The 23687-nt window shown below is 48.6% G+C and overlaps 1 protein-coding gene and 2 long non-coding RNA genes across 5 annotated transcripts in view; 1 reads left to right on the top strand and 2 right to left on the bottom strand.

Annotated features, from left to right (window-relative positions):
* The window catches only part of LOC147582697 (uncharacterized), a 146537-nt gene extending 145295 nt beyond the window's left edge, over positions 1–1242 (bottom strand). The window contains exon 1 of the long non-coding RNA XR_015249426.1: positions 932–1242. This is a non-coding gene — a long non-coding RNA (uncharacterized LOC147582697). The remainder of the gene's footprint in view (positions 1–931) is intronic.
* On the top strand, positions 1160–23641 carry LOC147582696 (uncharacterized). The gene is made up of 2 exons (XR_015249427.1): positions 1160–1402; positions 23162–23641. It is a non-coding gene; the product is annotated as an uncharacterized LOC147582696 (long non-coding RNA).
* The window catches only part of CA3H20orf96 (chromosome A3 C20orf96 homolog), a 23143-nt gene continuing 15751 nt past the window's right edge, over positions 16296–23687 (bottom strand). For 2 of the 3 annotated variants that reach the window (XM_086701906.1, XM_086701907.1), the window contains 6 exons: positions 20854–20953; positions 19998–20155; positions 19816–19917; positions 19570–19656; positions 18786–18904; positions 16296–17438 (listed from right to left, as the gene is read on the bottom strand). In XM_086701906.1, the coding sequence (XP_086558032.1) occupies positions 17378–17438; positions 18786–18904; positions 19570–19656; positions 19816–19917; positions 19998–20155; positions 20854–20953 (627 nt within the window). In that variant the 3' untranslated portion in view covers positions 16296–17377. The remainder of the gene's footprint in view (positions 17439–18785; positions 18905–19569; positions 19657–19815; positions 19918–19997; positions 20156–20853; positions 20954–23687) is intronic. The other variant, XR_015249425.1, reaches the window with a different exon arrangement.

Below are 23687 nucleotides of genomic sequence, written 5' to 3'. Positions count from 1 at the left end.
GGTAGTCAACACTCATACAACTGTATACCCAAAAGAGTCCATTTTACTCTAGGGTAATTTTTGAAATCAAAGAGTAAAAAACACAATCACAAAAGTGTCATGGGGGGGGGGGGGGGAGAAACGTCTTCAATATACTGAGACGACAGCAAACTTTTCATTTAGGTCAACACGTCCCTCTAATCAAATAAAGTATCAATACAAAATAATGTACATACCATGGCATTATACCCAGGGAAAAAAATGGCACAATAACTACTTTCAAGACATTCCATTCTGAAGCTGAAGTCCTGAAGTTTTTGAAAATAAAATGTTTATTTTCCTTAAAAAAAAAAAAAAAAAAAAAAAAACTACATCCCATGGCCCTGGTTTATAAGCTGCAGAGAAAAAAAAAATAAGCCACCAGTCTTCTAATATGGGTTGATTTTTAAATTTATTTCAAGACTTTAGGGGAGCCTGGGTGGCTCAGTGGGTTAAGCGACCGACTCTGGCTCAGGTCATGATCTCACAATCCGTGGGTTCCAGCCCCATGTCAGGCTCTGTGCTGACAGCTCAGAGCCTGGAGCCTGCTGCAGATTCTGTGCCTGTCTCTCTCTGCCCCTTCCCCGCTCACATTCTCTCTCTCTCTCTCTCTCAAAAATAAATATTTAAAATTTTTAAAAATAAAAATAAAAAAGACTTTTAAGTAATCTCTACACCCAACGTAGGGCTCTTAACTTCCAACCCAGGGATCAAGAGTCACAAGCTTTACTGAATGAGCCAGCCAGGCACCCCGATTTTTAAATTTTAATAATTATTATCTTATTTCCAAACGTAAAGGCAAATAATAAAATGTATGAAATGTTGATATTTCTCAGTGCATTAGTCTGCTCAGGCTCCCCTAACAAAATCCCATAGACTGAGTGGCTTAAACGACAGAGGTCTATTTGCTCACAGTTTTGGAGGCTGGAAGGCACCGATCCAGGGCTGGCAGGGTGGGTTTCTGGAAAGAGCCCTCCTGGCCATCTTCCGGCTGTGTCCTCACAGGGCAGACAGGGGGCTTGGTTCTGGGGTCTCTTCTTACAAGGAACCTAATCCGAAAGGATACGAGCCCCACCCTCATGGCCTCATTTATCCGTAAGCACTTCCTTAGAGGCCCCACATTCAAGTACAGTCACGGAGGGGGGGCTGGGGCTGCGACCTGTGGTTGGAGGAGGTCATACAGAGGACGCGATAGCAGGTCGACCCGGGAGCTGGGAGGTCCCTCACCCCCTGCCCGGTCCTTAGCATGTTGGTTCCGCCCACCACCTCCACAGCCGGAGCCATTTTCAAGGACACAGCCTTGAGAGAGCGCTGTGTTGATGAGACCGTCAGAAATGGAGCCTTTGCGGAACCCATTAAGGCTCTCGAGACAAGCCTCTCGTAGGTAAGTTCCCTCGCTCATTGAACCAGCCACCCATCTGGGGGCGGATCTGCCCCCTTCTTGGGTCTCTCCCTGCCCTCTGGGTTCCGGGCGGTTCCAGATCTGCGCCCCCCCCCCCCTCAAATTCCCCCAGTTTGGGAACTAACACCTGTGAATCTTGGGGGGACACAAATATTCAGTCTGTAGCACTCAGTTTTGGAATTTTTTTTTTTAATATTTATTTGGGGGCGAGCGCAAGTGGGGGAGAGGCAGAGAGAGGAGAACAGAGGATCTGAAGCAGCCTCTGCGCTGACAGGCTGACAGCATCGAGCCCAACGTGGGGCTGGAACTGACCAGCAGCCAGATCGTGACCTGAGCCCAAGTGCCCAAGTCGAGGTTCAACGACTCAGCTACCCAGGTGCCCCTGGAATTTCAGTACTTAATTTTACCAATTAGCAAAAAGCACAATTGACAAACAGTTATCATTGTTTTGAGAAAATGAATATAGACGTGCTTCGATTCTTTTATAACGATGCATTGGTTAGAGAATGTCAAAACTTTTGAAAATAGAGATGGCACGTTTTATTCTGTTTTTTTTAATTTGCTTTTTACACGAAAGCAAAACCGCCGATAACATTTTAATTTCCTTTGCCTTTCTATAAAGCATCAGCTCTCTTTCCATTACCTATAATGTCATATAAACTGGGGTTTCGTGATAGGCAAAATTCTAACATTACTCCCACCCCCAGATTCCTGTCCCCTGCTAATTCAATCAAACACCGATCAAAGTCCAGCTATGAAGGGATTGTGCAGATATAATAAAAGTCTCAAGTCAAAGTGGGCCTTAATATACAGAGGTTATCCATATAGGTCTGACCAAATCAGGTGAGGCCTTCAGAAGCAGTTTTCCCTGGCTGGCATGAATAATGAATTACTACTTGGTTCAAATATAAAAATACTAGGGTACCTGGGTGGCTCAGTTGGTAGAGCCTCGGACTCTTGATCTCGGCTCAGGTCTTGATCACTCCAGTGTGGAGCCTACGTATGTCTATATCTATATTTATATCTATATCTATATATCTATATCTGTATATCTATATTATATCTATATCTATATCTGTACACCCAGGTTATACTATAAAATTATGTGGACTAAAATTTACTAAAATTGAGTCGATACACCAACATACAGTGTAATAATAGTTTCAGGTGTACAATATAATGAGTCATCAATTCCATATATCATCACCCAGCGCTCATCACAAGTGACCCCCTAATCCCCATCAACTATTTTACCCATCCCTCCCCACCCGCCTCTCCCCTCTGGTAACCATCCCATCATTCTCTATAGTTAGAGTCTGTTTCTTGGTTTGTCTTTCTCCCTCTCTTTTTTTTTTCTTTGTTCGTTTGTTTTGCTTTATTTCTTAAATTCCATATATGAGTGAGATCATATGGTATTTGTCTCTCTCTGACTTCTTTCACTTAGAATTATACTCTCTAGTTCCATCCATGTCATTGAAAATGGCAAGATTTCATTCTTTTTTGCAGCTGAATAGTATTCCATTGTGTGTATGTATATAAATATGAATAATAATTAGACAGCAGGAGATAGACATTATAGGTCACATTCTGAAGAGGATACCGATATACATATATGTGTGTGCATATATATCACATCTTGTTTATTCATCTATTGAGAGACACTTAAGCTGTTTCCATAATTTGTCTATTGAATTTGCGTTTTTGTATTTTTTGGATAAATACCCAGTAGTGTAATTACTGGATCATAGGGTAGTTCTATTTTTAACTTTTTTTTTTAATGTTTATTTATTTTTGAGACAGAGCATGAACAGGGGAGGGGCAGAGAGAGAGGGAGACACAGAATCGGAAACAGGCTCCAGGCTCCGAGCTGTCAGCACAGAGCCCGACGCGGGGCTCAAACTCACAGACTGCGAGATCGTGACCTGAGTTGAAGTCGGACGCTCAACCGACTGAGCCACCCAGGCGCCCGGGTCTATTGTTTTCTTCAAATGGATCTGTTACCCATGCATGATTTGGTCACTTCATGCATCGGTCATTTGGAAAATACTGGTTCACTGAGTTACCAAATCTTTCACATTTTTACATATTTCATTATACAATAGCAAAACATCATTTTCTCTTAGGGTTCCTGGACCCAATTCCAATATGGGGGGTAGGGGTGTTTCCCATACACACAACGTCAAACAACTCTCAGACACCAGCCTAGAATCGAAAAATTCAACTTCATTCTGACACTGTCTCTCCAGAGATAGCAGATTCCACAGGCTAAGGGTTCCGTCCTACAAGCCTGTCCCCCACCCCCGCCTCAATGCCTGGCGCCAACCCCAGACTATTGCCCTTGCTTCTGACTGACAAGGTACAGGTTGGAGGTTCCAACAACCTCCTCCTTAGGTCTGATTAGTTTGCAAGAGTCTCTCACAGAACTCAGGGGAACACTCACTTAATGTGGAAACTGCCACATGAAGGAATACATAGGCCGAGGTTCCAAACAAGGGAGCTTCTGTCCTCCTGGGGTACGGGGTCCAACTCAATGGCATGTGGAAGCTTTCCCCAAAAAAGACCAAAAAGCTGTCCCCTTGGATCTTATGGAGGCTTTATTACATAGTCCTGATTGACTAAGTCATTGACCAATGGCTGATTTAGCCTCCAGCCCCTCCCCCTAACCCCAGGTGGGGGGATTTGGAAATCCCAACCCTTTAATTGCCGGGTGGGTTCCCTTGGCAACCAGCCCCGACCCTTAGGTAGAATCCAAAAGTCGCCTTATTAACATAAGAAAAGACACCTTTATCACTCTCCACCCTTAGGAAATTCCAAGGGTTTGGGAAGCTGTGAGCCAGGATCTACAGGCAAAGACCAAATATGTAGTTCTTCTTTTTTTTTTTTTTTTTTTTTTTTTTTTAACGTTTTATTTATTTTTGGGACAGAGAGAGACAGAGCATGAACGGGGGAGGGGCAGAGAGAGAGGGAGACACAGAATCGGAAACAGGCTCCAGGCTCTGAGACATCAGCCTAGAGCCCGACGCGGGGCTCGAACTCACGGACCGCGAGATCGCGACCTGAGCTGAAGTCGGACGTTTAACCGACTGAGCCACCCAGGCGCCCCTGTAGTTCTTATAAATCACAATGACGCACATTCTTGTTAATACCATACCAAAGTCTGGATAACCATAATTTGTCTATAAGTCATTCATCCAAATTAAAATGGTGTTTCACGAAGAGTGGCTCACAATTCAGCGGCACAAGTGTTTTTTTTCCTTGAGACGCCAGTATACTTCCAAACTGCTTTAGATGTACTTCCCGCTTCATCATACAGAAGATGAAAAAGAATGTGTTCTGTACGGAAGAAAAAAATTCTTCCTCTATCCTCCAAGGTCTTCCAGCCAACCCAGAATTAAGTTTACAGAAGACAAGTGAACAGGAGGGAAAAAAACCGAGATTCTGTTAGATGTGCACAGAAGCCCAAGAGTGAGCCCTAAAGAGATGACCAAGGCAGGCACTTTTTATACATTTTGGACAATAAATCTGTGACGAATTGACAGGATATAGAAAACAGTTGTTTGGGAGCTTTAATTCGTAGAGAATTCTAAGCAGAGTGTAGGCTGGGGTAGTAAATTTGAAAAAATAAAATGTGCTTCTAAGCTTTCTCTCCTTTGAAGTCCCTGCCTCTGAGGATGAAAATCTCTTTTAACTTTCTAGTACAGGGATGGTATCTTTCACAGGGAAAGACTGGTTTCCTGCTTTCAAGGGGACAGAGAACAGCCTGAGCGTCCCTGCGCTATGTAACTTTTATTATCACGTAACTTTTTTTTTTAATGTTTATTTATTTTTGAGAGACAGAGTGTGAGTGGGGGAGGGGCAGAGAGAGAGAGAAAGACCCAGAATCTGAAGAGGCTCCAGGCTCTGAGCCGTCAGCACAGAGCCCTACGCGGGGCTCGAACTCACAAGCGGCGAGATCATGACCTGAGCCGAAGTCGGACGCTCAACCGACTGAGCCACCCAGGGGCCCCATTATCACGTAACTTTAATTTCAAACAATCAGGGTGCCAAAATGGCACGTGTGGGAGCAGCCTGCCCTTGGTGCCTCTAGGCCTCATGGGATGAAATTTGATCAAAATTCTGATTGTCATTAAGGACATTCTTAAGTACAGCTAGGTGTTTGTGGTGGTGGTGGTTGCTGTTCCTTTGGGTGTATTGCTTGCTCCTTTTATTTTACGGTGAATCAAAGGTGAGGAAGAACAGCTCGGGGGCCACCACCTTGGTTCATGCTACGGGGCCAACAGTTTTACCCACGACTGCTTGTGAACCAGGCGTGCAAATGCCAACACGGCAAATAAATAAAAATAAAAATAAAAATAAAAATAAAAATAAATAAAAATAAAATAAAAATAAAATAAAATAAAATAAAAATAAATAGAATAAAAAATAAAAAAACCAATTGCCTTTGTGTCGATAGGAAAATAGTTTGACCACCCCCTGAGGACCACCTTAAGCGGTTCTGGAGGCCCCTGGGAGTCCACTGACCACATCTGAGGACAGCTGGGCTAGGGTGCTTACTGCTGCGGTAAGAGCAAGCAGGAAATCTCAATGGTCTTAAAGAAAAAAAGCTTCTTTCTTGATCATGCTACCTGACCATCACATGTCAATGGGGTGCTCTGCTCCTCGTTGTCCCCAGGACCCAGGCTGGCTGCTAATATTCCCAGCCACCGTTCCGGAAGGAAAAGGAACCCTGCAGGCCCTCACACTGGCAGTTATATGCTCCAGTTCTCAAGTGACAGCAGCCACTTCTTACAGTTCATTGGTCAGAATTAGTCCCATGGTGGGGCGCCTGGGTGGCTCAGTCGGTTAAGCGGCCGACTTCGGCTCAGGTCATGATCTCAGGGTTCGTAAGTTCGAGCCCCGCGTCGGGCTCTGTGCTGACAGCTAGGGGCCCGGAGCCTGCTTCGGATTCTGTGTCTACTTCTGTCTCTGCCCCTCCTGCACTCACAGTCTGCCTGTCTATCTCTCTCTCAAAAATAAATAAACATTAAAAAATTAAAAAAAATTTTTTTTGAAGTAGTTCAAGAGTTGGTTTGACAGGCCCACTATGTCATCATCAACCCAGATTGCTAATTTGCTGCTTCACCATCCCTAGTGAATAGCCTCCATACTCAAGGTCACCTCATGGCACAAAGTGGGTGCTGGGCCTCCAGCCATCATGCTTTTTTTCAGAGAACAGAAGGAATGGGTGAGGACAAAAGGATCCTCGTCCTTAGGCAACTTTCCCAAAAGTCCCACACAACACTTCTGCTTACATACCAGTGGCCAGAACTTAGTCTCATGGCCACACCATCTTTAAGGGAAGCTAGAAAATGTTCTTTATTCCCAGAGGCAATGAGTCTTTAAAATTTGGGGTTCTGTTAGTAAAAAAGAAACTTCTAGAAAGAATGATGGATAGGTGAAATAGAAATAGTACCTTAATACACTTTAAATATATACAATTATATTTGCCAATTATTCCTCAATAAAGTTGGAAAAAATTGAAAGCAAGATCCTGAAGAGACATTGCACACCAATTTTCACAGCAGCACTATTCACGATAGCTAAAAGGTGGAACCAACCCATACGTCCACTAACGGACAAATGGGAAGACAAAATGTGGCATAATTGTCCGATGGAATATTACTCAGCCCTAAAAAGGAAGGAAATTCTGAATGATGCTACAACATGGATGAACCTGGAGGATGCTGTGCTAAGTGAAAAAAAAGTCAGTTGCAGAAAAGACAAATACTGTGTGATTCCACTGAACTGAACTACCAAGAATACCCCAATTCAGGAAAACAATAAGAGTGGCATTTGCCAGGGACTGGGGGAACAGGAAAATGGAGAGCTGAGATTTAATGGGTATAATTTTAGTTGTATAAATTGAAAAGGTTCTGAAGATTAGTTGCACCACAATGTATGCATTCTTAAAACCACTAAATTCTACATTTGGAAATGGTTAAGACCAGGGGCAGTGGAGGGGGGTTGCTGCCTAGGTGGCTCAGTCAGTTGAGCATCCGACTTGGGCTCAGGTCATGATCTCACCATTCATGGGTTCAAGCCCCGCATCAGGTTCTGTGCTGACAGCTCAGAGCCTGGAGCCTGCTTTGGATTCTGTGTCTCCCTCTCTCTCTGCCCCTCCCCCAATAGTTCTCTCTCTCTCTCTCTCTCTCTCTCTCTCTCTCTCTCTCAAAATTAAATTAATAAATAAATAAGCATTTAAAAGAAAGAAATGGTTAAGATGGTAAATTTTATGGGTTTTTTTTTTACCACAATTTAAAAACACCAAATTCCTAATAAGAAAAAAAAGAGAAATATATCATGAAAATAAGATGGGTGGATGGCTGGATGGGAAGATGGACAGATGGACAGACATGTGATGAGGCAAGTATGGCACATTGTTAAGAGTAGAATCTAGGTGGTGAGGAAAGGGTATTCTTTCCACTTTGCTATGTGTTTGAAATGTTTCATAAGAAAACTTTGGGGAAATGAGTCTGCTATGAAATGGAGACTGGGAATGGACTAACCACTTACGTTTTTTCTCGTCCAAGAGTAAGTATCTCTTCCTTTCAAGTCAGAGGGAGTTTGAAGCTCTCCCGAGGCACTTAGCATGCTTTCCCTCTGCCTCCTGGGTAGCTGCCTTTGATCACTATCCCCTAAACCTTCTTTAAAAAAATTTTTTTAATGTTTATTTATTATTGAGAGACAGAGAGAGACAGAGCAGGAGCATGGGAGGGGCAGAGAGAGAGGGAGACACAGAATCTGAAGCAGGCTCCAGGCGCTGAGCTGTCAGCACAGAGCCCAACTCAGGGCTCGAACTCACAAACCGCGAGATCATGACCTGAGGTGAAGTGGGACGCCAGTCGGACCAACTGAGCCACCCAGGTGCCCCCTGCCCCGCCAAACCTTCTTTAATTTGAAGATGTCATGGCTGCCGGGAAGGAGGAAAAGATGTCTGCTAAGTCCCTCCCATGTATCTTACAGATAGTAAGAAATTTCCCCCTCCTGGCATTCAACCTCTCCCTGGTCCCAACCTTGGAGCCATTTTTACTTAGACAAAGGGCCCCTCTAAGAAGGATCCAACTCATGAACTGTGAACAAAGTGCATCCGTCTTGATATTTTTAGCAGAAAACGTTGGGCCTAATTTTAGCACCTGTATTTGGGCTCTTTCGCTGGTAAATCATTTTTTAAATTTGTCATGAATGTGAAAAAGCTGGGTTCACTAGAGCAATGCAGACCAGAAGAGAATGTTCCAGTAGTTATTCATGCGCCTCTCCCACAGCATCATTTCTCAGTCAGATAACAGGATGAAAGAAGTAGAAGATGTGACATTTCTCCATGTTCGTGCCTTTAATCATCACGCTGTGTGTCCTGAGGCTATGAAACATAGTACAGAAATGCATTCGTTTTCATGGAATCAGATGGCAGAAATGCAGGCTGGTGGCATAAATCTGATGAAGAATGCATTCAGCTGCTTCTGCAAATCAAAAAATGGCAAGGGGGGGGTTGGTGGTGGGATTTAAGGAATCTGAGATTCAACTTAATGGACCGCAGTCAGTACAAGATACATAATTCGCGGGGCCCAGTGCAAAATAAAAATATGAGGTCACTTGTTCCAAAATTATTAAGAATTTCAAGACAGCTACCATAGAATATTAAACCAAGCGAGTATAGGGACCTGTGTGACTGTACAAATCACACACCCATCAAGCCACCCCTGCCTCCCATGGTAAATCAGGTGATTATTTTTACTGATGCGACAGAACATCAGAATAATTTGAACTCGAAGCTGATGGAGGATGAGAATTGTTCATTTCTTCAAGGCAGTGCTGATATTCCCATTGAGTGAGGCGTGCCAACTGAGCAAATAAAAGCATTTAGGGTCTGCATTATTTCCCACTACTGAGCTGCCCCAACCTTGCTGGAGTGGGCACCTGGCACAGACAGAGTAGGCATACAATATTTCTTTAAGTAGGCTCCACGCTCAAACTCCAGACCCCGGATCAAGAGTCCCACACTCCATTGAGACTGAGCCAGCCAGGGGTCCCGAGGTGTGCAATACTGATTGACTTAATCACAGATTTTAACAGCCCTGAAGCCACATTTCCAGAATTCATGCATGTATTTTGATAAGTAAGAATTCTATTTTAAGCTTCTGCATCTTCCTTTTCCTAAGAGGGCGAACATTAGAAAGTGCTGTTAACGAGACATCTTATTTTCTTGATGTATTTCAAAGTCAATTCCAGGCTTCCATACAAAAAGGAGCCATTTAGTTACATATCAGTCAACACTCTTCAGGCAATTTATTGGCTCACCCAACCGAAAGACCAGGGACAATCATCAAAGCTGTTTGTGAGGGGTCACATGATGTCATTAGAACCTGTCTTCTTTCACCTCCAGTGGTAATATGCTACCTCCTGCTGCCGTGGATTCATTGATAGCTGTATACTGCTCTCAAGCAACTGCAATTACACATCAACTCCAATAAGAAATCCAGGAGGAAAGAGATTTCACTACCCCAGCAGCACAAATAGAAGTCCAAGACCCGAGCCTCAGTAGACCCGATTGACCCTACTTAGATCTTGTGCCCATCTCTAAATCAATCAGTGGCTGGGGGATGGGACCCTCTGATTGTCTTGGTCACAAATCTCACCCCCAAATCCAGAAATAGAGCCAGCCTCTGCAGGGATTGGGGTGGATTCCCCAAAAGGAAGTTTTGGAGTTGTTATTACAGAAAGTAGAGTAGCTTCCTGCTTGTCCATCACAAGCAGAAAGCAAGCTATCCTGACCACGAAGATACTGTGTCCCCGGAAACTTAGAGAAGAGATATGAAGTCATGAAACATCCTGAAATTTCTGGCTGTGGGTTTTTTTTTAATATGTATTTATTTTGGGAGAGAGAGACAGAGCGCAAGCAGGGGAGGGGCAGAGAGAGAGAAGGACACAGAATCTGAAGCGGGCTCCAGGCTCCGAGCTGTCAGCACAGAGCCCAATATGGGGCTCGAACCCACAAACCATGAGATCATGACCTGAGCCGAAGTCAGACGCTCAACCAACTGAGCCACCCAGGCACCCCTGTGGGTTTTTTTTTTTTTAAGTTTATTTATTTATTTTGAAAGAGGGGGAAAGAAAAAGAGAGAGTGTAAGCAGGGGAGGGGCAGAGAGAGAAGGAGAGAGAATCCCAAGAATGCTCTGCACTGTCAGCACGAAGCCCCACGTGTGGGGCTCGATCTCATGAATCACAAGATCATGATCTGAGCCAAAATAAAGAGTCAGACTTTTAACTGACCGAGCCACCCAGGCGCCCCACTGGCTGTGTTTCAGTGTTCTGGGCCACAGGTCCATTTGAGTCTCTGAAAGCATCTTTTTTTTTCTCCATTAAACAACTGAAATTAAAGCTGAGAGCCAGCATTAGGTACATGTATCTAGAGTCAAACTGAGATGCTCCATGATGAAATACACCCTTGCAGTTCTCAAAACTGGCTCAGGACAGTGAGTGTATTCAGATTTTTTTTTTTTTAATTTAGAATTGTTTTTACTGTAAACATTTTTTAAAGGTTTTTTTTTTAATGTTTATTTATTTTTGAGAGAGAGAGACAGAGTGCAAACAGGGGAAGGGCAGAGAGCGAGGGAGACACAGAATCTGAAGCAGGCTCCAGGCTCTGAGCTGATGCTTAACCGACTGAGTCACCCAGGCGCCCCTATTGTCAACATTTAAAAAGAGAAGATTGTTCAGTCAATGTTATACCAGTATTCTGTCACTTGTTCGAAAGGACCCTGCCCATAACTATGCACATCTACATTAAACTTGTGTAAATAGCTACTTAGACACTGAATCTATATTTTTCATGTGCTTCTACTAGAAAGAATCTACACAGCCCTAAGATATCACCTAGTAATAACCAAACCACTGTCTTAAGCCGTGAGAGCTTGTACTTGTTGCCTTTGCATCTTGCATCATCTCCCCTACTTAACCCTCTACGCAAATTCTAATTTGCCTAAGACAGAACTTTGCAGAAATTCCATGAGTACAAGGGCCCATTCAGAGCTAGTCACAATGATGCACTTTCATGGGAAATGGAGGTAATTGAACCCTGCTCAGGTGGGGTGGGCACGAGTTGCTGTTGCATTTTTTTAAAGATTTTACTTTTAAGTCCTCTCTACACCCAACACGGGGTTTGAACTCACGACCCCGAGATCAAGAGTTGCATGCACCAACCACTGAGCCAGCCAGGCGTCCCTAGTTGCTGCTGCATTTTTTCTTTCTTTTCTTTTCTTTTCTTTTTTTTTTTTTTTTTTTTTTTTTTTTGTGAATGCTACTGAATTCTTTTGTTTGTTAATTTTTTTTAAGTTTACTTATTTATTTTGAGAGAAACAGAGACAGCGCGAGTGGGGGAGGGTCAGAGAGAGAAGCCCAAGCAGGCTCCACAGCACTGTCAGTGCAGAGCCCGTCGCAGGGCTCAAACTTATGAAACCACAAGATCATGACCTGAGCGGAAACCAAGAGTTGTGAGCTTACCCGACTGAGCCACCCGGGCGCCCCTATGCGGCTGCATTGTTTTTTTTTGTTTTTTTTTTTTTTTTAATGTTTATTTATTTTTGAGAGAGAGACAGAATGCGAGTGGATTAGGGGCAGAGAGAGAGGGAGACACAGAATCCGAAGCAGGCTCCAGGTTCCCAGCTGTCAGCACAGAGCCCGAAGCGGGGCTCGAACTCGACAACCGTGAGATCATGACCGAGCTGAAGTCGGCCGCTCAACCGTCTAAACCACGCAGGCGCCCCAACGCGGCTGCATTCTTCAGAGACGATTTGCAGGTTCAAGCCAACCAGTAAAAAAAAAGCTGCACAAAAAGATTGTGCAATGTTTAACCCAGGGACACGCCTGCGTGAAGATAAAAGGTGACGTGGAGGTTACAGACGTCCTGTTTGTCGCCTCAGCGCAATGGGAGGGTGTGGCCAAGCACCCAGGTCCTGCCATCGGAAGCTCACAGAGCAGCGATAGTCTTATAATGCAGTTTGCCTTATACTCCTTTTTGCCTCTTCATTGGAGCCTTTTCCCTGGGTTGGGGCTCTGTTTCCATGACGATGCAAGTGTCACTGCTGAAACCTAGCTTTACGAATAGCAGGGCCAGTTCACTCGTTCAGTAATTTGATAAGTATTTGTTGAGCATCAACTGTGTGCCAGGCGCTGCGCCCCACACCAGGGGTAGCCATAAACCAGAATGACAAATTGCTTATCCTCTTGCTGCTTACCTTATAGCTGGGGGACTCAGACCACAGATATAAAAAGAAGTAAATGAATGTGTTAATGTCCGGCAGTAGTCGATGCTATAAATAAAATAAAATGATAGATAAATTAATTAGAATAAAATAGAATGATGTGATGGGCAAGGAGAACCACCTTAGAAATTGCGGTCAGGCAAGACCTCTCTGAGAAAGGAAATTTGAACTACCACCGCATGATAAGACGGAGAGAAGAGCATTCAGACCAGGGGCCCTGCCAGCGCAAAGGCTGAGCGGGAAATCAGCCTGTTTGACGGAGGCAAGGAAAGTGGGACTAGAAATCGGGACCGGAGAAGAATAGGAAGGGGTGAGGCTGGATGCATGGAGCAGGCAATGGCAATAGGCACATAACCGAGGTCTCCCCCTCGCCACTCTCACGGTCCAAATGATCGTCTGCAATTGCGAACTCTACGATAAAACGCGCCACTGGCGAGTTACAAACCGGCGGTCCACTCCGAGGGAGCCGGCCCTGAAGGTTAATTTTTATTGGCCTTTTACCGCCATCTGCTGGCGATATCCGGTATGCCCACGCCACGGTCGATCCTCACCGGCTTACTGGGAACAAGCGGTCCTCGGGGTAGGTCCCTACCCTTCAGGGCCTTACCAAATCCCTCCTAATTCCTGCCGGTCACCTAAACTAGAACCTGTTGAAGGTGAAGCCTGGTTTCTTCTTGCTGTTGATAGTAAAAGGGAGAGAAGAGAGATAAATCGAGGGGAAAAGCTGTCAACCCAAAAGCAACAGGACTTGCTTGGTTTGGGAAATACACCGGGCAATGATGAAGGATACATTAAGAGATTCACCGTAAGGAAAACATGTTCTAGGGAAAACGCTAAGCGTTTTTGTCTGTAGGGGCGCCTGGGTGGCTCAGTTAAGCGTCCGACTCTTGATTTCGGCTCAGGTCATGATCTTGAGGTTCGTGAGTTCTAGCCCCGCCTCGGGTCCCTGTGCTGACAATGCAGAGCCTGCTTGGGATTCTTTGTCTCCCCCTCTCTCTGCTTCTCCCCCACTCATGCAGTCTCTCTTTCTTTCAAAATAAATAAACAAAAAAAAAAAAAAAAGACGGTTTGGGGCTGTACAATGGTTGTACAAACTTTTGCTAATAAATACCTCAGGAAGATCAGAAGTTCAAAGTACTCAGTCACACAAAAGGCTCTTTGAAATAAGCCCATGAAAGATGCTCAACATCATTAGTGGTCAGACAAAAACACAAATCAAAATCACAATGAGATATCACTTTACACCCATTAGAATATTATTTTATTACTTTTATTTATTTATTTATTTTTTTTTTTTTTTTTTTTTTTTTGAGAGAAAGAGCATGGGCAGGGTAGAGGGGCAGAGTGAGAGAGAGAATCTTTTTTATTTTTATTTTTTCTAATGTTTATTTCTTGAGAGAGAGACAGAGTGTGAGCGGGGGAGGAGCAGAGAGAGAGAGGGAGACACAGAATCCGAAGCAGGCTCCGGGCTCCCAGCTGTCGGCACAGAGCCCGACGCGGGGCTCGAACTCACAGACTGCGAGATCATTACCTGAGCCGAAGTCGGGACGCTCAACCAACTGAGCCACCCAGGTGCCGAGAGAGAGAGAGACAGAGAGAAAGAGAGAATCTTAAGCAGCCTCCACGCTCAGTGCGGAACCCCATGCAGGGCTTGATCCCATGAACCTGGGATCGTGATCCGAGCCAAAAAACCCAAAAAACCCATGTGATTTTTTTAGGCCATAGGCCATTACGAAGGCTTTCCCTGGTAGGCCTCCCCGGGAAAAGTTCTCCCCCCACCAGCCTCGTTGCCCCGCCAGTGCACGGCAGTCTCTGAATGGGGAGCAACCAAGGACTCAGCCACCAAGGCCCTCCTCGGGTACCTCTGCCAAGGCCTCCGTATCAGGGGGGAGGGGAACCCCTGAAGATACTTGTCTCCAGTCTGCCTCAGGACCCAGCACTTACTTTCCTTCTCGTAGCCCCTCCCATTCTCCCTTCCCCATCTCAACCCCTTGGGGAGGGGGGGGCAGATTCACAAAACTCCAAGAGCCTTTCATTCAGGGCTCCCTCAGCAGCAAAACCACCCCCAGGCACTGATCCACCTGACCAAGTGGGCCATTCCTTGGGGAAAATGCAACAGGGCGGATGTGGGCACTTTCTCTGGCTTAGCCTCTTCCTTGCACTGGGTAAGCAACGAAAGGCTTGACTGTCACATTAGTTGTGACTTAACCGGCTGTTCGGACACCTCAGCTCTGCGGCTCAGCTGAGCTCCTGATGGTACAGTGGTTAAGTGAGAGTGACAGGTCTCTACCACTGATTAGCCTGGTGACTTTGGAAAAATCCCTTTGCCCCTTCACATATTGGGTTCTTCCTCTGTACAATGGAAAATGCTAACAACACGTACCTCATAGGGTTGATAGAGTAAGTGCTAGCTAAGTGTTTGTTCGGATTATGTTCAACACTGTCCACTTCCGGGGCGCCGGGCTGGCTCAGTCAGTGGAGTGTGCAACTCTTGATCTCAGGGTTGTGAGTTCAAGCCCCACGTTAGGTATAGAGATTACTTTAAAAAAATTTTTAATGTTTATTTATTTTTGAGAGAGAGAGAGAGAAAGTGCGCAAGCAGGGGAGGGGCAGAGAGAGAGGGAGACACAGGATCCGAAGCAGGCTCCAGGCTCTGAGCTGTCAGCACGGAGCCTGACGCGGGGCTCGAACTCACGGGCTGTGAGATCATGACCTGAGCCGGAGTTGGCTGCTCAACCGACTGAGCCACCCAAGCGCCCCAGGTATAGAGATTACTTTTAAACAAAGTCTTTAGGGGCACCTGGTGGCTCAGTCAGTTAAGTGTCCAACTTCAGTTCAGGTCATAATCTCACAGTTCGTGGGCCTGAGGCCCGGGTCGGGCTCTGTGCTGACAGCTCAGAGCCTGGAGCCTGCTTCGGATTCTGTGTCTCCTCTCTCTCTGCTTCTCCTCGCTTGTGCTGTCTCTCAAAAGTTAATAAATGTTAAAAAATAATAATAATAATTTTAAAAATAATATTAAAAAAAAACATTTTCCATTTCAATTTGGGGACCCGTGTGGTTCTGGAGGTGCCTACCGCCTTAGCCTAGGTCACGTGCTCCACCCCAACCACCCCTCCCCTGCTCCAAGGGTGGTGTGCATGCCCTAGACTAAACCCGAAGGCATTCTCCACCTCCTTGACTGCTTCAAGGTGGGCACACGGTATAAGCCGGTCCAGTCACAGTGAAGATGGAAGACTTTGGCTGAAAATTCTGGGAGAGACACTCTTTCCAGTAGGACGTGAACAACGGATCGTAACCCCCGCCCTGCCAGGAGATGCTGGGAGCCACGCCGTGACCACAGGAGTGCCAGCCTCAGGGGGAGGAGAACACTTTGGAGAACAAAGTAGAGGAAGGTGTCCTCGCTTGATTTCCGGGTAAAGCCTCGCCTCACCTAGAACACTTATCTACCTGAGCCCTTTGTTGTTCAGGCCAGTTTGGTCAGGTGTTCCATAACCTGTAGCCCAAAGTCCCTCGATAGAGTGGATCCGTGAGCAGCCAGAATCTGGGTCCGAGGGAAGCCAAGTCTGAGGTGAAGTACAAAGTGCAGGATGTTTATTAATGGGCACCCGGGAGTCAACTGAGGGAGAGGCAGGACTGGGCAGAGGGAGAGGTCAAGCTGCGAGGCAGGCCCAAGGACTGTTTCAGTTGACCCCACAGGGAGTTCTGGAGCCAGAACAGGCCTTCGGGGTTGTCCCAAGTGAGGCCAAGATGGCCAGGACTTCGGTATTTGCACCCGGAGCAGTCATCGGATGTGGGAGGACAGCTGACCTTGGGTGAAGTGGCCTCTGCAGCTGAGGCAGCCCCTGAGGGTCCGACGGCCGAGGGATGTGTGCTATCAGCACTCCCAATAACTGGAGGGACAGTCCTTGCATGCAGGGGGTCCGGGAGCACGCGCTGGGGGCTGTGCCCAACTACGCACCTGGGTGGGTGTCACGTCCACGCACAGCTGGGGCACAGGCAGTGGACAGACAGACAGCTGCACGAGAATAGAGATGGCCATCGGCTATGAAAGCCCAGCAACATCCCAGGTGCATCGGACTCGGGGGGTCTCCCCTCTGCCCTGGCACTGGCCTCAAAAGGTCTGGGTACAAATCCGGAGGGAAGCTGGGCTCCCACCGCACCAGGGATGCCAGGGGCGGGGCAGCCCGGAGCCACGGAGCCATCGAGACTCAGGCAGGGGGTCAGGAGCCCTTCTTGAGATGTTCTGTGCCCCCAGATACAGTCAGCACAGTTACCCACCCCTTATCTTAAGACAGTCCGTGCCTACCACATCATCTCCAGGCCTAGCCGGAAATCTCCAAGCAAGGGAGCAAATGCAAAGCCAGCTTTATTGGTAAAAAGAAATGGCACGCTTCACTGGGAATGCACACCTGGCCCAAGCAGCTGCACCAGCCAGAAAGAAAAGAGGAAGGGGGGAGGGGGAGGGGGAGGGAGGAAAGGAGAGGAAGGGTGGGGGGAGAGAGGGAGGGAGGGAGAAAGGGAGAAAGGAAGGAAGAGAGGGAGGAAGGGAGAGAGGGCAGACCAGGGTCTGAGTGGACACGTGGCCGTGGAAGGAGACAAGTCAAGGCTCCAGATATGGGGGAAAGAGCAGGGAGGGAAGGGTGGCCCATGGCCCGCCATCTAGAAGGGGAGCAGTTCCTCCACAGGGATGTTGAGGATGACGTCCATGTCTGGGGGACACCTGGTAGGGAAGAGCAAAGAAGGTGTGAGAAGCCAAGCAGGGCGCCAGACTCAGCCTCCGTGGTTGGCAGGCGGACTGAGTGAGACCATGCCGGCTCGTAAAGAGCGCTCGGTAACTGACAGGCATCATTCTTTCCACACAAGTAGCCAGCGCCATGGGTTTGCATCTGCAGTACATCCCCCCCGCCCCCCAGTGATCAGCACACCCACGAGGCCACACATGACACTCTGTCTCCACCCCGTCCCAATTCTCCCATCCGTGCTCACGCTTTCCCTAGTCTCCTGGTGCCCACGGACGTCTTTAGACGTGACATGTCAGGCTGTCTGCAATTCACAACACTTCACAAGAAGAAGGAATGACGATGAGGCCAATATGGCAAAAATATAACCGCTCCTAAAACTACACGGGCCACCGGGTATTCATCCTAATATTCTCTCTACTGTCTGTATATTTGAAATGTTTCATAATAATGGTAAAAAGAAAAAGCATCTCTAGGGGCACCCGGGCGGCTCAAGTCGGTTAAGCTTCTGACTTCGGCTCAGGTCACGATCTCGCGGTTCGTGAGTTCGAGCCCCAGGTCGGGCTCTGTGCTGACAGCTCAGAGCCTGGAGCCCGCTTCGGATTCTGTGTCTCCCTCTGTCTCTGCCCCTCCCCTCCTCGTGTTCTGTCTGTCTGTCTGTCTGTCTCTCTCTCTAAAATGAGTAAACATTAAAAAAGAAGAAAAAGGAAACGCATCTCTATACTGGCAATACCTAAATTTCCATCGCTAGCCAGTACCCATCTTCTGAGGTCAACTGCCTACCTGAGGCCTCCACATGGAGGTGCCCCAGGTCTTGCGCGCCATCACGGAGAGGCCAGACCTAGTAGGACCCCCAAGCTCTGCCACAAAGGGCCTGACACAAGAAAGGTGGCAGAGAACTGGCTTTGGAAGGAAGGAACTTCTTCCTCTGGAGCCCAGCGGTGTACCAAGCAGAGAGGACATCCTTCTCTCCTCAGAGTGTCTTCCAGGCTATTCCCTGGCGTCAACCACCCCACTCAACTGCGCCTTCCTGAACAACCAAGAAGCTTAGGGGTGCACCCACTTGGTGGGAACACGGAATCTGGGAACCAGAAGGGGGTTCCAGAGAGATGATGTAAGTCAGCTGCCCGTGCGCTGGTGGGACAAGCAGGCCCAGACGGGCAACGTCACATCTGCCACGTGGTCAGCTGCAGAGGCGAGGCGAGGTGAGGCGAGACCCAGGTCTCCCCGGCCCCCTGTGCAGGGCTCTGCCTTCCCCAGGAACAGAGAGCCTCTTCAAGCACACGGCATGGCGCGTTTAAGAGGCAGCTGCCAAAAAGATCACATACTTGGGTCTCCGAAGCAGAACATCCGCAAACACGGTCTCTCGTGGCTCCTGGACTTGGACCTTGAGCCGCCCCACCTCGGCCTTTAGGATGGGTATTTCCTCCTCAAACTGGCTGATAAACTGAGGACAGAGGTGCAGCAGGGGAGAGTGAGAAGCCAACATCCCCCAACAACAGGGAGACCGGGGCAGAATGCATCTGCAGCGAGGACATCCAGGGAATCGGGGCGGCTTCGTCACAGGGCTTCCTGGGCTCGCGAGTCAGTGCCAACCTCTGATGGCGCTGAAAGCAGCCAGGAGATCACGGAGAATGGTGACAGGTGGCAAAGGGGGGCGGTACCTGGTAATGAGACTTAACGGGGGCCGGCAGCGAAGGCCACTCTCGCCGACAGTGGATGAAGGAAGACGATAATGAAAGTTAACGCGAGAGGGGGGGTGACGGTGAGGTTCATTAACACGGCTAACAGGTGATGGTGAGTGACAAAAATGAGAGGATGAACAGAGGGGGTGGGAACGACAGTAAAATGATGGCCGCGCAGACAATGTCTGGCGATGTTGCTAATGGGTCATCACCGGGGATGCTGGTCAACGAGGCAAGGCTGAGGCGGCACTAACCTCCTCCTACGATGAATGGCAGGTGACAGTAAGGCACTGGCTAGGAGGGAGGCCAATACCAGGGCTGGAGACCCGAGCGCCAGATCAAGACAAGCCTGACTCCCACAGGTCCTGGGGACCGCCCACCCTTCTGCTCCCTCCCGGAGGGACCGTCACCTTCCGTGCCCACTCACTTCTCTGAACTTGCCCGTGCATCTCAGCATGTCCTGGCCATCCCGGATCTTCTGCAGAAGAGCCTCCTGATGGCGCTGCTGGTTTTTCTGTGGAGGGAGGAGAGGTCTGGCCCCCCAGTGCCTCTTATTGGGCAGCAGTGCGTGGTACAGACCAGAGGGGGTGCAGGGGGCCTGGAGGCAGAGGACGGGGAAGAAAGCAGGGCTGGGGCAGGACCTGGATACCTACCCCAGCAGCTGGCTACTCACCACCACCAGAGATCTCAGAAGTTTTTTCTTCTTCCTCTGAATCTGCTCAGACAAAGACTCCAGGACCTTTCTGCGCATCTCATTAAGGTCATCCAGCTCATCCTAGGGGCCAGCAGGAGGGTGTTGGCCACCAGCCCTGTCTCCAGTATGGTCCAGCGGAGCGGGGCCAAGGGCCCACCTACCTGCTGGCTGTCCTTTATCTGCTGCAGCTGGCGCACAAGGTTGGCAATCTGGACCGACTTGACAGGGTACTCGCGGTCCATGTACGTGCTCAGGAAGTTCACTTCCTTCTGGGTCTTCTCGATCGTGGCGTTCAGCTGTTCCACCTGCTGCTCCAGGTCTGGAGAGGTCAGGAGGGACAGGAGACAGGATCCTCCCTCAAGAACCCCTCCCAGGAGATGCGGGAGGCCCACTTACTGTGTGACCCTCGCCAAGACTGTCCCTCCCTGGACCTGTCTCCTCATGCACCTGCTCCCAGGGCAACGGGCCCATGAAACGACCATTAAGACAAAGTCTGTCCTGCCGCCCTCCATGGGGGTGGTGTCCCAGGGTCTGAGGCTCGCCGACACACCGCCCCTTCCCTCAGAAGGCTTCCAGTCTGCTCCGGGGAAAGAAACCACGGGCTCAACATGATCGAAGACCCGGGACCAGAGGGACCCAGCCACCGGCTCCCAGAGGGACCTTGGCAGGAAAGAGGCAAGCTGGGGCCGGATTCTGGCGCCCAGCTATGTGACCTTCGGCGGGCTACTTTCACTTCCTTTCGCTTCGGCTTTCCCATCTGTAAAATGGGTGAACGGTCCCTGCCTCACAGGGAGCCGCAGTGACCGAGAGTGCCCGTAAAGGGGAAGCCTCGCGGGGCCTCGAAGCGCCAAGTGCTCCAGAAGTAAGCCCCTAAGCTCTGCATCTTAGCAATTCCACCTGCCGAACCAGGGGGATGACGGGGCTGCTGGTTTCCAAAAGGCAGGTGCAAGGCGGGTGCCCTGCTGACCTCCCAGAAGCCAGAGAGGAGACCGGGGAGCTCGCCCCAGGGATCCTCACACTTCATCTTGGATTCCTCCTTCTCCTCCCACTCCTTCAGTTCACACGTCAGCTGCCGCAGCTTCTTCTTGTTGGAGCACTCCAAGATGTCCACGATGGTCTGTGGGAGGGGTGGGGTCAGCTCGCCCCCCACCGTCTCCTGGCGCTGCCGAAGCACGGGCTCTCGGGGGACCCGGCACTTCCTCGGAGGAGTCCCCAGATCCAAACCCAGCCCCAGCCCCAGCAACCTGCCCAGAGGCTGGCCGACCCGCTCCACACGGTCCCCTCTACCACCCACCTCCGCCGATGGCACGGCCGCACGCCCAGGCACCGGGCCAAACCCAGGCTGCGGTCCCCACGCCCCCTTCCTTTGAAATGTCACTGAGTGCTACAGATTTAAGACCCAACAGCCTTGGGGTGCCTGGGTGGCTCAGTCAGTTAAGTGTCTGACTTCGGCTCGGGTCAGGATCTCACGGTTCATGGGTTCAAGCCCCGCGTCCGGCTCTGTGCTAACAGCCTGGAGCCTGTTTCGGATTCTGTGTCTCCCTCTCTCTCTGCTCCCCCTCCTGCTCGTGCTGTCTCTCTCTCTCAAAAATAAATAAACATTAAAAAAAAAAAAATTTAAATAAAAGCTGACCTCATCCCTCTGCTATTTAAAACCCTCCAGTGGGGGGGCGCCTGGGTGGCGCAGTCGGTTAAGCGTCCGACTTCAGCCAGGTCACGATCTCGCGGTCCGTGAGTTCGAGCCCCGCGTCGGGCTCTGGGCTGATGGCTCAGAGCCTGGAGCCTGTTTCTGATTCTGTGTCTCCCTCTCTCTCTGCCCCTCCCCCGTTCATGCTCTGTCTCTCTCTGTCCCAAAAATAAATAAATGTTGAAAAAAAAAAATAAATGCTTTTAAAAAATTAAAAAAAAAAAAAAACCCTCCAGTGGCTCCCCTCTGCCCTTAAATAAGGCCCAAACTCCTTAGCTAAGCTGACAAGGCCCTGGCCTGGCCTTGGGCCAACATGTGGCTCCTTGAGCTGTGTTCCCTCTCTCCACAGGCTTTGTATGCCCATTCGTTCTGCCCAGAACAGCCCTCTACCAATGAACACCCACTTCTGCAGGTTTCAACCCAAGCATCCGTTTCTCCAGGAAGCCTTCCTGACCTTCCCATGTCTGGGTGAGAGGGCCCCTCTGGGTGAGAGGGCTCCCCACATCCCCTGTCCCCACGGCAGTACACATAAATGGCTTTCTAACTGACGGTGACCCCACGAGGAGAGCTTGATGTAGACAAAGTGTCCCACTAATCACTGTTTCCCAAGGGCCCACGGGAAGCACTCAGGATGTACGGAAAAATGTATTAGTGGATCAATGCCAGAAAATCAACAATGACTTTGTCTAAGTTTAGAGAATATTCTACTAAGTTTGGGATGAATAACTCTGCAGGTCCTTGGCTTCTCTTATAGACTGAATTGTTTCCCCTCTCCCCCACCAAATTCACATGTTGAAACCCTACCCCCCAATATGACTGTATTTGGAGATAGGGGCTTTAAGCAGGTAATGAAGGTTAAATGAGGTCAAAAGGGTGGGGCTCTAATCCGATAAGACTAGTGAGCTTATAAGAAGAGGAAGAGAGAGCCTAAATGTCCATCAACTGACAAATGGATAAAGAAGATGTGGTTTATATATACAATGGAATACTACTTGGCAATGAGAAAGAATGAAATCTGGCCATTTGCAGCAACGTGGATGGAACTGGAGAGTATTATGCTAAGTGAAATAAGTCAGGCAGAGAAAGACAGATACCATATGTTTTCACTCATTATGTGGATCTTGAGAAACTTAACAGAAGACCATGGGGGAGGGGAAGAGAAAAAAAAAAGTTAGAGACGAAGGAGGCAAACCATAAGAGACTCTTAAACACTGAGAACAAACAGGGTTGATGGCGGGGTGGGAGGGAGGGGAGGGTGGGTGAGGGGTATCGAGGAGGGCACCTGTTGGGATGAGCACTGGGTGTTGTATGGAAACCAATTTGACAATAAATTATATTTTAAAAAATTTAAAAATAAATTTTACTAAAAAAAAAAGAGGAAGAGACGCGAGAGATCTCTCTCTCCATGTGAGCAAAGAGGAAAAGCCATCTGGGAACACAGAGAGAAAGCAGCCATTTGCACCCCGAGGAGAGAGGCCTCACCGCACCTCAACCCTCCTGGCCTCCTGATCTTGGACTTCCGGCCTCCAAAACCCTGAGAAAAAATGTCTATGTCTAAGCCCCCTGGTCTATCACATTTTGTTATGACAGCCTGAGCAGACCAAGTTCCCAAGACTTCATTTTCTCTTCATCTCACAGGCTCCAGTGAGCTCAGTCCCTCTTCTCCCCGGGCAGACGGCGCGACCAGAGGGAACTCCAGAACGGCTCCATGAAGCCATTTTCTCTGACCCTTCTCCAGCCCAAACTCCTGGGTCCCTGTGAACGTTCAGCTCTCTTCCGGCAGCTTCTCCAAGCCTCTCCCAGAGGAGGCGGAGGATGCCCCCTGGGTTCTCTGAAAAGCTGCTCCACCCATAGACCATAAGCGCCACCAATAGACCATAAGTGCCACCACGGGCTGAGAGCGCGGATCACAGCATGCTGGGAGGAAGCCAGACCCTGGCGCCGGGCCGCCTGGGTTCAAATCCCAGTTGCTTAGGTGGGTGTGCTTGAGGGTGACCTTGGGCAAGTTACCCAGCCTCCCTGTTCCCATTTTTTTCCGACGTAAAATAAAGATAATAGTGCCCACCCCAGGGGGTTGTTGTAAGGATTATATGAGTATATACAGAGCACTCAGTATTACACTGTGTATTTGCTGATTGGGGTGGGGACTGCAGCCGCTTTCTCT

Source organism: Puma concolor, chromosome A3 (assembly GCF_028749965.1).
Source record: "Puma concolor isolate L17-30 chromosome A3, mPumCon1.1.hap2, whole genome shotgun sequence".
Taxonomy (NCBI): Eukaryota; Metazoa; Chordata; class Mammalia; order Carnivora; family Felidae; genus Puma; species Puma concolor.
The sequence above is the reverse complement of the archived record's forward strand: the minus strand, read 5'-3'. Positions and strand labels throughout refer to the sequence as shown.